The sequence below is a fragment of the Felis catus genome, chromosome D3, assembly GCF_018350175.1.
Source record: "Felis catus isolate Fca126 chromosome D3, F.catus_Fca126_mat1.0, whole genome shotgun sequence".
NCBI lineage: Eukaryota > Metazoa > Chordata > Mammalia > Carnivora > Felidae > Felis > Felis catus.
This window is the reverse complement of record NC_058379.1, coordinates 27,862,483-27,878,741: the sequence shown is the minus strand read 5'-3', so window position 1 is coordinate 27,878,741 and position 16,259 is coordinate 27,862,483. Positions and strand designations below refer to the sequence as shown.

General features: G+C 49.9%; 2 protein-coding genes across 3 annotated transcripts in view; both read right to left on the bottom strand.

Moving 5' to 3' along the window:
• The window catches only part of GNB1L (G protein subunit beta 1 like), a 59,709-nt gene extending 49,191 nt beyond the window's left edge, over nt 1–10,518 (bottom strand). Inside the window, exon 1 of one of the 2 annotated variants that reach the window (XM_006938705.5) lies at nt 10,428–10,518. The gene's annotated coding sequence lies outside the window, so the exon portion shown is untranslated. Of the gene's footprint in view, nt 1–7,844; nt 7,978–10,427 lie in introns of those variants that run through there. The other variant, XM_003994931.6, reaches the window with a different exon arrangement.
• Nucleotides 5,962–10,524, bottom strand: RTL10 (retrotransposon Gag like 10). Its single transcript, XM_045042227.1, is given in 5 exon segments — nt 5,962–7,119; nt 7,121–7,157; nt 7,160–7,601; nt 7,603–8,302; nt 10,428–10,524. Coding segments are annotated over 4 exon segments (1,200 nt in total). The 5' UTR covers nt 8,065–8,302; nt 10,428–10,524; the 3' UTR covers nt 5,962–6,860.
• Between the last annotated feature and the right edge of the window lie 5,735 nt (nt 10,525–16,259).

The following is a 16,259-nucleotide window of genomic DNA, read 5'->3' as shown; positions in this document are numbered from 1 at the left end:
GGGTCAAGGCCCACGTGGTAGAGGTGAGCATGACCCTCCCACCAGCGTGCGTGTTCTCCCCTGCCACAGCACAGCCAAGTCCCTGCTGGGTGCTCTGCCAGTGCTCCCACACTGGCAGGGCCAGGCTGGGCTGGCTGGGGCAGCAGGAGTGAGCTTTATGGACAAAGGCACAGTGATATCTGACAGACTAGCAGCTGCAGCATATGAGGTGTGAACGACCAGTGTGCCCCAAGGCCAGCAGAGGCTTCCTGAGGCCGGGCCACTGAGGCCAGCAGTTGCACACTTCTCCTTGGGACCGAGAGACAGGCCAATCTTGCTGGACCGAAAGGAAATGCCAGGGAGGGTGGCTGCGGGGCTGCAGGGCAGGCAGGCTGGGCAGGCAAGGCCGCTCCATAAACAGGCACCTCAAGCTGCAGCTGAGGATGCCTGTCACCCCCAGGAGCAAGTCCAGGGAGCTTGGCAAGAAAGCAGGAAGGAAGTCCCACTCGGAAGCATTTTCAGCCAGCCTGCCCCCACGAACTTACAGGCAGGGGTGGGAACTCAGCCAACAAAAGGCCAGCAGCATTTTTGTCCGTGGTGAACACACGGAAAAGCTTGTTGTTTTACAGGAAGTGTGACCATTCCCATGCACCAGTGCCAGCCTCTGGGGCCCACTTCCACCAAGAGATCTGGTCCGCAGCAGCAAGCTGCCCAGGGCTGACAACAGCACCCAGACAACGCTCATCCTTAGGCGTGGAATGGGGGCCAACCCCCATGGGCTTATGCCCAGGCAGCTCCTCTGAACCTGATTCCACTTGAAGAGGGGGTCCCTAAACACAATGGTGGTAATGCATTTTCTGACAGGGATCCATGTGTTTGCTCCTATGACAGAGGCTACCTCAGGCAGGGGGTCCCCCCCCCACACACAACTCACAGATGTGCAAATAACATGCCTACAGATGCACCGCATGCTCAGAATGGGCTGTAGGGCTCTGTGCACATACACGTGTCTACGTGCACACATTCACAGGGAAGGGAAGGACAGGGAAGGACCGGGGGCAGTGAATGCAGTCCGGAGGGGCCTGCTGCCTCTAAGCTCATGTGAGGCAGAAATTCTCTCCATTACACAGGTGGCAAAATGAGACTTGCCAAAGTTCAGCATCTTGTGCGGGCCAGAGGGGGATGGGATGCAGGACACAATGACAGGGACCAGGAGGCCACAGTGGGCATTGTGAAGTGGACACCTAGAGCAGGGTGGAAGCACAGGGGCAGAGCTGTACTGGCCCTGGGCTACCCTCCTGGCCACCACTATGCATGGCTCCCGTTTGCACTCTGATTTTCAGGGGAGGAACATAGGGTGTTGGTGGTGGAAAGGCTGCCATCTCCCAGGGGACAGCACCCTGGATTGGATACCTGGCCAACTCCATGCTTCCTGGCTTCCCCTACCCTGTAGGCCCTCACAGGCTGCCCACCTCCCTACTCGTGGCCTTCAGAAAACCTTGGCTATGGTGCAAAAGTGTCAAGGTGAACAACACTGTGCACTCAGGACTTCATGGGGCTTGAGATGTGGCACTCCCAGTGGCCAGGAGGCATCCCTGCGCTGACCACACAGCACCTGCACTTCGCCACCTGTGTGGCAGAGTGTGGGCTGTCAGCCCAGGCCCCCTGTTGCTCAGGCACATAGAGGGAGTGCATCCCAGGATACTCCTCTCCACTGTCTGGTGGCCCCACCTGGCAAGTGGATGAGCACCCATCACACACAGGCCCCAACCCTGGCTGTGCTCCCCTGAGGCCAGGAGAGAAGGAATGGGCTGCCAAGGGCACCCTGCAGGCCAGGGGCTCTTCCCAGGCTGTCAACACCCTTGTAACAGAGATCATGTCACCCATCTACAAATGAGGAAAGCACAGCCCGAAGAGAAAGTGAGCTCAAGACTCCCGCCGTCCAGGACAGCATGCTTAGCCAGGCAGTCCACCAACATGACGCCCCCGGCTTAAGAAATGACCACTGCTGGAGCTAAGCAAGGAACACACCACCTCTGTGTTTACGATAATATGTGTTTTTAAAATTAGACAAGACAATTTAAAGAACAGGGTGGGGAGGTAGTGGGAATGTTTCTCTACCAAATAATGAAGACTCACTATAAAACTAGATAATTGGTGGGGGACAGACTGGACCAGAGAGCCAGGTATGTATGAGAAAGATGGCACCTTGGACACATTGGGCCAGCACGGCATCCTGAACCTGATGCTGGCAGGCCCGTGCCCCGTGGGAAAAGGTAAGATGGGATCCTCTACTGTTAGGGCAGAATAGGTCACACTGTGGAAAACGCAAGCCCCCAAACTCAGAAGCTCCACACATCAGATTACATGTCCAGCACAGGTGGGCAGAGGAGCCCTGCTCATCACTGGCCATCTGATGGCCACAGCAGAGCCACGCCATTAGTTACAAGCTAACTCAAGAGTCGATGTAAAAGGTAAAACATTAAAACTGGGAAGTATAGGGTAATGTCTCTGTACCTTCAGGTACACAAAGATTTTTGAAAGAAGAAGAAAAAGTTCCCAGACGTTACTGGGCATATCCTGCTGCCGTGGCCTGGAGGGGCTCTGCACCTCAGCACTCAGCGATGCTCAAAGGGTGCTCACCACAACACTGTCTGCAATAGCAAAAATGAAAAACAAGAAATCCATCTTGGCCATTATTATGGGCAAACAGTGCTTCCCCCTCTCCCCACCCCCAAATTCACACTGAAGTTCTGACCACCATTACCTCAGAGGGTGACTCTATTAGGAGACAGGGTCTTCAAAGACGTAATTAAGGTTAAATGAGGTCATATGGGTGGCCTCTAATCCCATATGACTAGTGTCCTTATAAGATGGAGTTAGAGCACAGACGGACAACCATTTGAGGACACAGGGATAAGATGGCCATCATAAGTCAAGGGGACAGACCTCAGGAGAAACAACCCTGCCAACACCTTGATCTTGGGCTTCCAGCCTCCAGAACCGTGAGGAATACATTCTGTAGTTTAAGCCATGCAGCCTTAGTAAACAGGCATCTTCCCGTGGGTATTGACAAAGGCTGGCCCTACTTCGGTGATGGCTGCACCACTGAGCGTCCTGTTCATCTTCTCCATGCTGACGGCCCCACCTCACGGGGGGATTAGCTGCTTATCCCTCGAACTTAGGTGTGGTTTGGCAGCTTCCTTTGGGCATGGGAATGGAAAAGGAGGGACAAGTATCACTTGTGGTTCGCTGTGGTCTTTCCCTTGCCTTGGTGGTTTTGGAAAAATGTGTCCAGTGAGCTCCTGTCAACATGGTTCCTTTATAACAGGCAGAGGGCACCTCAGCTGATCTGTGACAGGTAAGTGGTGAGATGTGGGAGGTTTTTACTGCAGCACAATCTGGCCCATCCTGATTGTTATGACAGGACAACAGCTCTATTTACCTTGTTCCTCACTATAGGACCATGGGGCTGTTTGCAGTTCTGCTGTTAATGCAGTGACTGCCCACTAGGTAGTCAACAGGGCTCAGACCACTGTGTGGGTTTTATCTCAATCCTCCCACTACCCTATGAGGTCAGGTGACAGCAAGGACCATGAGTTTGCAAGTGGAGCTCAAGTCCATGCTCTGAAGCCCTACACCAAGGAATAAACAACAGCCATCTGCGTGTAGGCAAGTGATCAGGGTCTGCACGCTTAGAAATGTTATGTGGGTGAATTGTAGTATTGTAGTATTATAGTATTTGACATTCTCACCAACAAGAAAAAGCCTATTTCTCCATGTCTTCAACAATTCTGGGTATCTAGAACTTTTAAAGTCCTGGATCACAGGCAGAAAAAAAATCACCATACTTCCCTGTAGTACTTTTATGATTTTTCAAATACTGAAATCTTTAGTCCATCTGGAGTAGAGCCTGGCAGAGTGAGGTGGGTATCCAGTTTTACCATTTTCCAGATGGCTAACCAGTTGTTCCAACTCCTTTTAGTGAATAATCCATTTCAGCCCCATTAATTTGAAACAATACCTTTAAGCATGAACTAAATTCCTACATTTATTTGGCTTTATTTCAAAGTTCTCTGTTCTTCTCTGTTCGTCCATCCACACCAAATTTCAAGTAGCTTCATTGCTGCAGCTTTATAAAAAGTTCTGTATCTCATAGGACCTTATCCTTAATACTTCTGGTGTTAAAGTTTTCCTTGGAGACATGTATGTTAAAAACCCTTCCAGAGAGCTCACAAATATCCTATCTTTAGGAAATAAAATCTCCAGGTATTTCCAAGGCAAGTAAAGGACAGACCTGATGATCTGGTAGGTAGACCCAAGCACATCAGCTGGACCCTGAGCATATCCAGCAAACACTTTCAGACTGTCCTGCACCCAGGAGCACCTTCCTCCCATCTCCCATGTGAGAGCCAGGAGTGGCGAATGGCCCAAGGATCCTCCTCTCATCATGCATGGCAGGGCCTTCTCCTTCTCCCCGCTCAGAATGGGAAAGGAGCTAGGTCACTGCATATGGCCAAAGACGGCACAGCATTGGCTGGCAGTGAAACCATCACTTTGCAATACCATATGCACTGCCTATCTATAAGGCCAGGCCAGAGCCCTCCCACCCTCTCCTGATCCCACCCTCACGTGGCCTTTGCCACTGAGACCCTGACCTCCTTTCTTTTCCTTTGTGGCAAGGGCTCAACCACAACAGGAGACATTTTCCAAATTAAAACATAGGTCACCTAGGCTCTCCACACATCCTCTTGGGCCTGCCTTGGGAGAGGTGGCCCTCAGGAGAGGTATGCCAGACTATAAACCAAGCTTGCAGAAGCTGTCTGGGGCCCAAGGGAGAAAAGGTCCACAGGGCCAGAGGGGCCAAAGGAAAATGGCAATCTTGAGCTGACAGGATTCATTTCAGGTCCACTAAATGTAGGTGAGAAAGGTGGCCTGCGCAGATGCCAGCAATAGTGCGGGTGTCAACTAAGTGATTCGGCCATCATCCCAGAGAGCAACTCCAGGTTCTACTGTCAGAGGCATCTTACCAGCTCAAACAATATCGCCAACAATATCAGACCCATTGGCAGGCCAGGGAGTGGGAAGCAGTCTGACCTGGGTCTACAAAAGGAGGGTCCAGACATGAGCAATAGTAGAGGGGCAGCAGTGTTATCTGGGGCTGGGCTACAATGTGCAGGGATTTCCCACACTTGATCAGAACCAGGCTGCACAGTCATTTCTTCTGTGGGCTTGCTTGTTTGCTTTTCAGGTTGTATCAGCTTCCCACCTATTTCTAAGATTTTCAACTGTTTTATTTACAAGCCAACTGTGCCTTAAAATAGCTCACGCTTAAAACCATGTGAACCCAGAGCCTTTTAAAGTGATAATTACTAAATAATCCCAATGGTGTCTATTTTACTTAAAAATTTTTACCAGATGTTTGCTTACTACTGTTTTTTCTCTAAAATAGTTTTAGTAGCAGTTCATGCTTCCACTTTATTTATTCTTCCTACTTTCCTGGAAAAGTGTTGTTTCCAGCTGTAAAACTAAAGGGGCTTGACACTCTTGCCTAATTGTTCATCAGAGTAGGTGCACTGTACCCATCCTGTGTTAAACTTGGCTTGAGGGAGCTTCTGAGCTCAGTTCTCATTATTAGAAAACCCATCCTGTGCAGAACGGATCTTTCTTCATTCCAATCCTCTGGCCCCTTGGCCTCACAGCTCTGGTCTGCTTCCTGCTCCTTCACTCCAGCTCTAGGAAGTCAGTTTTCAAGGCCACATTCCACCTGCCAAGACTCCCATTCCCACCTATTCAGCCCAACTCCTTCCTTCAACCAGATCCTTCGATTTTCAAAGCCCCACCCACCAGAAACCTGCAACACTGAACCTAGAGTGCTCATGGCTAGGGCCTAGCCTGTTCTCAACAGAACAGGCAACAGTGCTTCTGCCAACAAAATAAGGGCTCTGCTCATCAGCTACCACCACACCACAGGATCAGCCATGGATTTAACATGTTTAATGAGCACCAGTTGTGTACCAGGGACACAAAGCTGATTAGGATGGAGCTCCTGCCCTAGAGGCTCACAATCTACCCAAAGATACAAGTCATTTATAGTGTTATGGCTTAAGTGTTGAGTCAGCAATGCCCAACGGTGGGCAGGGAGGCAGGGAATGCTGAATAGCAGAAAGTGGGAAGGCAACAATGGGCAAAGGCACTGAGACACAGAAATTCATGCCAACTTCTGAAAACACCAGGTGTTAACTACAATGTTACTATACAGAAGGGGGAAATGCTTGGAACTTAGTTAAGACTGGCAAGGAGGCTTGTATCCCATCTCCCTAGCTGTCCCAGGCTGCTGGTATACCCGTAGGGAAGCATCTTTCTCTGCCATCCCACTAGTACTAAATGATCAAAGTGGCCACTTCATCCATGCAGCCTTCCTTAAATTCTAGCCCAGAGGACAAAGGTCACAGAGAGCCAAGATGGGGAAGGGGGCCTAAGTACAGATACCATCCAGGGACAGATCTAAACAGGGCTGGCATGGCAGACCCAGTCCAGTCTAGCCAACACTGAATGAGGGATCTGGGGAGGGGGTGGTTATGAAGACATACAGATATCTGAAAGGGGACTGCTGTATGGAACTCTGTCCAACTAATGGCAATGCAGCTGGCAACGCACAGGGAGGCAGCCTCTGGGTGACTGGAGAAGTCAGAGAATGAGGAGCACATGGTAGAGCCCAATATTCTGCTATAAGAGGAGGTGGGATGGTGAGGACAAGAGGGCTGTCTGTGTTCAGACAGGGCAGAGCCCAAACAGGTACACCTCCAATAAAGCAATAAAACAAGGGCCCAGCAATAAAGCAAGTGGATAAGGCAATACCTGGCACACTATGGCTACAGTCATCTGGCAATGCCACTCTGTCCTGCTGGGGCACTGTGGGGCTTTTCAGCTATGCAGGCCACTTCATCACAAGGGGCACTACTGAATCTGCCTGGACTGTGTTCAGAATCCAGCGCTGTGGGGTAGGGAGCAAGAGAAACTGCTAGCTCTCTTGGGGTCTCTGGGGTGTCTGCAACCTGCTGAGGGGTACTTAAGGATGCCTTCTGGTCTCCCTCTGTCTTAGAAACTTCCTCCTTTGTCTTCTGGGTTTCTGGACCCTGGCGGAACTGGATCTGGTTTCTGGGTAGGCGGGTTACAGATCCTGAAAGTGCAGGGACAGGTGTGGGGACCGCCTACCCTGGCTGGGATGAGGCTGGCCTCACAGGACCAGCATCAGCCCTGCATGCGGAACTAGACAAGGTGAGGGACTCCACAGACCCAAGGCTGCTCTCCTTGGCCAGCTGCTACTCAGGGAGACCATTTCTGGATGTAGAGTTGGAAGTATAAACAGCAAAGGTGGCCACAGCAACTGGGACAGCACCCACGTTGAATGCCAGGACCTCCGAATACCTAGCTAAGTACTGCCTCACCACAGGCAGCTGCGGGGCCACTGGTGACTGGCTTGAGGCAGGGGCCAGGGGGCAAGGCGCTGCAGCATGGTACTCAGCAAAACTGTTCAGGTCTTGAATGACATCCTCGAGATCCTGGCAGAAGAGCTCATAATCGTCAGGAAGGGGCAGGTCCCCGACGAGGTAGGGGGGGTGCTCATGCCCGGGCTTGGCCGGTCGGGTGCCCAAGGATCTCACAGACGTGACTGAGATTGTCCTGACAGTTCTCAAAGCAAAACGACATGTAATCACCCAACTGAGCCCAAAATCGGTCCACAAGCCATGGGGAGTCATCAAAGGTGCCTGGGTCCAAGCTTGGCACCTAGTAGAAGTCCATGCTGAGGGGCCATGGGCTGGGCATGCACAGAGCCAGGGGTCCCCTTTCTGTGGGCTTACCACCAGGAGCACTGCTGGCTGTGCTCTTCTGCTCCATGGTCGTATGCACGCATACGGGGTCCCCACAGCAGGGCCGCTCAATCCAGGGATCCACTAGGAGGGCATATGTGACCCCAAGAGAGACCTGGTCCATCTGCTGCCAAGGGTGTGTGTTGGCATAACTGGCTGCTGCTGGGATGGGATTGCAAAGGCCGTGCCGATGGCGCCAGCAACAGGGCATGCTGGGAGCAGAGGGGAGCTGCCACACCAACTAGAAGAGGAAGGGGGAAGAAAGGAAGAGATGGTGCAGCGGGAGGGTGGGCAGGACACAGCAGGACAGAGAAGGGCTGAAGAGGTGTCTGGCAAACCCAGATGTTCCAGGCAAGTGCTGAGGGTCAGAGGAGCTGACAGCTGTGGCCTCAGGAGAGCTGAGAAGAGCTGATGGGACAGTCAGATGCAGGCCACCATCCAAGGCAATCCTGTCCAAAAACAAGGCGGGGAAGAGCGGGAACTAGGCCCAACCATCTCCACCGTGCAGCAAAAGGAGGCAATACGCAGGCAATCCCCAGGTACCCCACTAGGAGCTGTGACTGGAAGGAGGGCCCAAGAGGCAGGCCTGAGAGGCCTGAGAAGGTGGGCAAATGCCACCTGTGATGTTTCATGGGCAAGGTGTGATGGCAGATGCTATCAGTCCCAGGAGAAGGAAAAGGGGCCAGATCAGAAGCCCCTGGGCTTCCTTGGACAGCCTGGCTGGCTGTCAGGGATTTTCAGAAGAACAACAAAAGCAACCTTTAACTGAGTGCTCTATCTATGGCAAACACTGACCCCTTGATGAGGCTGATACTCTTATCGTACCAGAGGCAAAGTGGTGAGTGAAGTCACTTGTCTGCAGCCACACACCAATCAGTAAGTGACCGAGGCAGGTGAACCTGGCTCTAAAGACCATATGATTAACCACCACACATCACCATGCTGGTTATGAACTACGTTTCAATCCACTGAGAAGGAGCCCCCAGTCACCCCAAACACTGTGAGCGTTAAGTAAGCAGACCAGGTCACAAGATTCTTTTACATCAAAGCACTAAGAGCTTGGAAGGGGCTACCTGCATGCCAGACAGAAGCCTGGGGTCCCACTATTCTCTGGTGCCCACCAGCCTCTCTACCCATGCTTTCCAGACTTACCTCACCACTCAGAGTCCAGCGTGCTGACAACACCACCCTCATCCTAAACACCACCTCCCTGTCCTCATCCTCGTCAACAGCACAGGATCCAATCCCTCAAGTTTAATCTCACTCACTGTGTCTTCTTTCACCACCTCAAAGTCACTCCAGTAAAGGGCCTGGAGGGCAGTGGTCATCAACCCTGAGCAGTCCAAAGAGCCCCGAAGTGGGAAAGGAGGCTGCAACCATCACCAAGTACAGTTCCCTTCCAATGCCAGGAGCCCTCTCTCAGGGCTCTCCCACTGCCTAACCTGACAGTGGCCACTTCCCAAGTATCTCTGCAAAGGGAGGTCCACTCACAGCTGCCACAGAACACACTCTGCAACCCCTCCACACATATCCAAATGTTCCATCTGCTCACATCCAGGGGCACCACGGTCTGCACACACCTTTGTGCACAGTTGCCTATGTGTTTATCTACCCCTGCCCCCATCAGAGTGAGTTCCTCCAGGGAGACACAGCTCTGCTGATCTTTCTGCTGAGCACTTCCCAGGGTGGTCTGCAGCATCTGAAGCTGCTAGGGCCACCAGCACCTACTTCTGCCACCTAAGCATTCAGGAACCTCTCAGGTATGGCCCCCACTCTGGGGGATGATTCTTCCACCTGAAAGCCTTCCCATCCTAACAGAGAAAAACAATATAACAGAGCCTGCCAGCAGCAGTGGCTCAAGTGGCAGCACACAAATGCAATCCACTCGGGACTCCAGTCCAGTTCCTCATCAAGCTCTGAAAACCAACGACGATGAACGCCAGTGACCACGAACCACACTCCAAGCTCCTGCCACCAATCTAAGGTTAAGTGCCAGGCTGCGCACAAAAACCACATCCCATGCCCAATACACAGTGCACTACCCAAGTCTCTGCCCTGGCTTCCTCCCAGTCCCAAACTCCTACCCCCGGTCAGAACCCTAGCTGTCCCCTGCCTGCTCATCAGCATGCCTGTGTACCCCTGTAGCATCAGGGTGAAGGCTCCCCTGCGCCAACCAGCCAGCCCTGCTTGGCCGTGAACCTTCTTAAGCTTGGGTCTCTTAACACTTTTGAGAACCTTAGCCCTCCCACAGCTATTAGTTTGTTGACCCCTCTTCCTTCTCTCCCCACCCTAACACTGAGGAATTTGGGCCCTTCTGGACTGCACAGCGCTTTACTCAAGGAACAGGTACCGGGACGCACCCGCATTTGCCTCTGCAAAGCCAAAAGCCAGCACCTACAACGCTGGAGCGTTCTCGGCTCCTAGGAGACCAGGGACCCCGGGGGTAGAACAACTTGCCCAAAGCTTCGCAGCAAGTGGAGGACAGACCACTGCACCACCCCCTTCTTAAACGCCATGCAGGAAACCGCGGGGATATGAGCTCACAAGTCCCACTGCAAAAAGAAGCCGACCGACCTGAGGCTCCACGAGGCGTCTGCGAAGAGGGTCCACGGATCTGCGACCGGAGACTACGGACCCGTCTCCTTCCCAGGGCGAGACTCCCAAGTGCCACCTAGAAAGCGCAGAACAAGATCGGCCGCCGTGAGGTGAGAAAGGGCGCGGGGGACACCTTCGAACACAGCTGGAACCACCAGAAAATGACTCCAGGCTCTCCCCCGCCCACGGCGCGGACCGAGAAACTGAGGCCCGCCTTTCCGAAGGGCAACAGGGACCCAGTCCGAGGGCTCCGAGCGCCTCTCCGCTGACAGGAAGTTGGGAAGGACGGAGGGGCGGGGCCCCCGCCGGGCACTCAGGTTCCCGCCGCCCCACTGACCCTCCGTCCAAAGTCTGCGACACCCGCGCCAGCAGGGGCTAAGTTCCAAGCCTAACCACTTCGCGCAGCCACGCCCCCAGCGTGCGCGTGGCCGCCCCATACGTCCCCGCGCCGGTACCCGGCGCGTCCCACACTAGTCTCCCTGTAAGGCTGCGCCTGCGCTGTGAGCCTTGAGGCCCATAGCTGCGCAGGCGCTCTCAGGCCCTGCCAGCGCGGCAGTGAGGCGCGGGGGGTGATGGGAGCGCGCTTAGCCCCGCGACGCCGCGCCAAGTGCCTGGAGCAGACACGGCTGCGCGGGCAGGCGTGGGGTGGCCAGGGCCGGCGGTGTTCAGCGGGCCCGCGCGAAACGCACTGGGGCTGAGGAATGGATAGCAGGAGGGAGGGACGGGGCACCCAACTGGCTCTCTCAGGGATGTTGGAGCCGTTGCCACTGCCCTCAAATCAGCTGGGCCCTGGGGCGCTACCGAACGTCTGGAGGGTTGCTGGAAACAGAGCCCACCAGGGAGGGTTTGGCCATAGAGGGCCTTCGGCGCTTTGGTGGAAAGTGTCTCTCACCACCCAGCGCCCCATGCTTGAAAGTGGGGCCTGGTTCTGCCTACGTTCTGTGCGGGAGCCAGAGGGCAAGGCTGGGCTGGCCGTGAGAACGCCCCACCTGGGTGCCTAGAGGCTGGTAAACCAGGGCCTGTAGGTTTTCTAGGGGGTGTGTTTGTGCTGCCCTACCCGGGTGGAGGCTAGACTGAGAGGACAATGAGGGCAGGCTGCCAAGGCCAAGTTTGCTCCCCAGGAGTGGCATGCTCATTCAGCACCCAGAGACTTTGGCAAAGTGAGCAGAGCATGAGGTTGGGTGCTCCTCATGTGCACCACCCCACGCTTCCTCTTCCAGTGCTTACGGTGCCTAGACAAGAGGTGGGAGAGGGTATCTGCCCCTCGGATACCTAATGCCCTGTGAGCCAAGGACCTGGATGCAGGCCAGGAGTTATTGGAGCCATCAGCAGCCGAATCCCCTGGAAAGAGATGTTTCTCAAGGCGAACACATGCCTAAGAGACCAGCTCCCTTTCTGCCCTGGTCTAGTGACTCCTTTCATGAAACTATCTCTGAAATGTTATCTGCATTTACACCCAAACTCACTCTCTTTGATCTTTGAAACGCGAATCAAAGATCACATTGTACCTTTACTTGGGTCTGTGGGGCTTCCAGCCACCTCGGCCAAAAATAATAAAAGTGGCACCCAGCCAGGAAACGCCTCCTTGAAGTGTGAATGAAACTTGTATTTTTCGGTTGTATCTTTCCTAATTGACCTGATAATTTAAACTTCCTGCCTCAAAGGAGAGGGGGAGTTCCCGACAATTTGGCTTACCTCAGGCACTAGGCAGCTAAGGCCAACTCCAGGCTGGTCAGCAGAGAGCAGGCAGTATGCTCGTGTCAAAAACTAATCCAACTGGGCCAGGCCATCAGAAACCACTTTTTTTTGGTTCCAATTGCTTTTTTTTATTCAGGCCATGTTCTATGTATATATTTTTAAAATTGTAATAAAATATACATGTCATAAAATTTACCCTTTTAAAACCATTTCTAGATGTACAATTTGGTGGCATTAAGTATATTCACGCTGTGTGCAACCTTCACCACCACCCATCTCCAGAACTTTTGCATCACCCCAAACAGAAACTGTACCCATTAAACACTAGCTCCCCACCACTACCCCTGCCCCAGCCTCTGGTAACCTCTATTCCACTTTGTCTATGTTAATTTGCTTATTCTAGGTACCTCATAAGTGGAACCATACATTATCATTTCATTTAGAATGTTTAAGACATTCATGTCGTAGCACCTGTCAGAATTTCTGTTCCTTTTTAAGGCTCAGTAATATTCAATAATATGTATACATCACATTTTGTTTATCCATTCAACTGTTGATGGCCACTTGGGTTGCTTCAGTCTTTAGGCTTTTGTGACTAATACTGCTATTAACATGGGTGTACAAGTATCTATTAGAGTCCTGCTTTCAGTTCTTTAGCTATATATCTAGGAGTGGAATGGCTGAATCATGGTAATCCTATGTTTAACTTTTTTAAGAAACTGCCAAACTTTTCCAGAGCATCTGCATTATCTTATGTTCCTACCAGCAATGCACAAGTTTTCCAATTTTTCCACATGCTCACAAACACTTATTCTTTTCTGGGTTTGTTTGTTTGTTGTTCAAAAATAGCCATCCTAATGGGTATGAAGTGGTATCACATGGTTTTAATTTTAGTGACTAGTGACTCCCAGCATCTTTTCATTTGTTTATTGACCATTTGTAACTCTTCTTAGGATAAATGTCTGTTCAAGTCCTTTGCCTGTTGGGTTTTTTGTTTTGTTGTTGTTGAGTTGTAGGTGTTCTTTACATATTTTATATATTAATTCCTTATAAGATATATGATTTGTGAATATTTCTCCCATTCTGTGGTTTATCTTTTCACTCTCTTGGTTTCCTTTGAGACACAAAATTTTTAAATTTTGATAAAGTCAAATTACCCATTTTTTTCTCTTTTTCTTTTGGTGTCATATATAAATCATTGCCAAATACAATGTTGTGGAAATTTCTGCCTGTTTTTTCCTAAGAGTTTCATAGTTTTATCCCTTATGCTTACATCTTTGATCCATTTGAGTTATTTTATATATAAATTGATATAAGATAAAAGTCCATCTTCTTGTTTGCATGTGCATATCCAGTTTTCCCAGTACCATTTGTTGAAAAGACTGTCCTTTTCCCATTGAATAGTCTTGTAACTCTTGTCAAAAATCAACTGATAACATAAGCAATAGTTTATTTCTGGGATCTCTATTTTATTCCATTGATGTCTATGTTTGTCTTTATGTCAGTCTTAAAAAAAATTTTTTTTAGGAGCGCCTAGGTGCTTCAGTCAGTTAAGCGCCAGACTTTGGCTCAGGACATGATCTTGCGGTTGGTGGGTTCTAGCCCCACGTTGGGCTGAGCCGGGAGCCTGCTTCAGATTCTGTCTCTCAAAAATAAACAAATGTTAAAATTTTTTAAAAAATATTTATTTATTTTTGAGAGAGAGAGACAGAGCACGAGCAGGGGAGGGGCAGAGAGAGAGACACACACAGAAACTGAAGCAGGCTCCAGGCTCTGCACTGTCAGCACAGAACCTTGATGCGGGGCTCCAACTCACAGATTGCGAGATCATGACCTGAGCCAAAGTCAGACGCTTAACCGACTGAGCCACCCAGGTGCCCCAAAATGGAATTGAGGGACACCTGGATCAGTCAGTTAAGTGTCCAACTCTTTTTTTTTTTTATTTTTTAATGCTTATTTATTTTTGAGAGAGAGAGACAGAACGGGAGAGGGGCAGAGAGAGACAGAAACACAGATTCTGAATCAGACTCCAGGCTCTGAGCTGTCAGCACAAAGCCCAAGGTGGGGCTTGAACTCACGAACCTTAAGATCATGACCTGAGCCAAAGTCCAAAACCCAAACAACTGAGCCACCCAGGCGCCCCTCTTTATGTCAGTCTTGACTACTGTAGCTTCATGACAAGTTTTTAAATCAGGAAGTGTGAATCCTCCAATTTCATTCTTTTTTTCCCAACATTATTTTGGTTATTGGGGATCTTGAGATTCCAAAAATTTGTATTTTGAGGATCAGTTTTTCTATTTCTAGAAAAAAGACACTTGAGATTTTGATAGAGATTGCATTTAGTCTCTATATCACTTTGTATACTATAGATATTTCAGTAATATTAAATCTTCCAGTCTGTAAGTATGGGATGTCTTTCCACTTATTTAGGTCTTCTATAATGTCTTCCAGTGATGTTTTGTAGGTTTTAGTGTGCAAGTCTTTTGCTTCTTTGGTTAAATTTATTCTCTTTTATTTTATTCTGCTTGATGTTACTGTAAGTAGGATTGTCTTCTTAATTTCCTCTTCAGATTGTTTGTGGTCAGTGTATAGAGATACAGCCTATTTTTGTGTATTGATTTTGTATCCTGCAACTTTGAGAGTGCATTTATTAAGTCTAGCAGTGTTTTTGTGGAATCTTTAGAGTTTTCTAAATAGAAGATCATATCATCTGTGAACAGAAATAATTTCAATTCTTCCTTTACAATTTGAATTCCTTTATTTCTCTTTCCTGCCTTATTGCTCTGGTTAGGACTTCTAGCACTAAGTTGAATACAAGTGGCAAGAACAGGCATCCTTGCCTTGTTCCTGATCTTAGAGGAAAAGCTTTCTGTTTTGACCATTGAGTGTGATGTTGGCTGTGGGTTTTTTGCATATGGCTTTATCATGTTGAGGAAGTGTCCTTCTATTCCTAGTTTTATTGAATGTTATATCATGGAAAAGTATTGAGTTTTGTCAAATGCTTGTCCTGTATCAATTGAGATGACCATGTTTCTTTCTTTCTTTCTATTGATACAATATACTACATTGATCTTGAATATATATATATATATATATATATATATATATATATATACCCATATATTAATGACTTTAATTTCTCTGTGGGCTGGGTTCTTAACAGGACCAATTGCTGCCTTTTCACCCACACAATGAGGCGAGCTAACTTTGCTGAACCCACCAAGTGGGCAACATGTGAACTCAAGGTTTCATTGGATGATGAGGCAGGAGTCAGTCCATTTCACAGATGGGGAAGCTAGGCTTCATGAAGGCCAAGACTTACTTGAGGGATGGTACACTTGAGAGTCCCTATCCAACTAGCATCCCCTCTTTGGAAATGCACCCCCTTGTGTTGGGTGCTGGATATGAATGTTTGAATTAGGAAGCCCCAAAGCAGTGGTCAGGCAAGGGGCATTGGAACAAGGACTTTGGCTGTAAAGTGTTGAGGGTTGATGTTGGCACTGCATCCCCAGACCAGGAAGGCAACAAGGAAGCAGGGATCAGCTACCTGAGAAAGGTGATGCCAGCTGTCTGAGGACTGTCAGCCTCTGAAGCCTATCTGTGCTCCTGGCACCTGGACCTTCATCAGGGGCCTTTACCTAGAGCCTGCTGATAGATGTGTGAGCCCAGAAACAGGAATGCCAGTGTCTCTCTATTCAGCCATCACCTTTCTCATTTCATTCTACCAACATTTTCCCTAAAAATATAGAGCTGAATCCTTTGGTGTCTTCTCAAAGGTCCCACTTTCCAGAGAAGGGTCTCTTTCCTGTCCTGTTGGTAGGGCTGTGCCCTAAGTGATTAGCACAGATGCCTCAGAGACCCTTCCAACTTAGCCAGGCAGCTGGGCACCTGAGCCTGGTGCCCCTGGGGTTCCTTGTGCTTCATTGTTATGGACTGAATATTTGTGTCCTCCTAAGATTCACATGTTGAAATCCTAACCCCCAATGTGATGGTATTAGGAGATGTGGCTTTTGGAGCCCCCACGAATGAGATTAATGCCCTTATAAAAGAGGCCCTACACAGCTCCCTCACTCCTTCTGCCATTTGAGGGTCCAGGGAGAAGTCAGCTGTCTA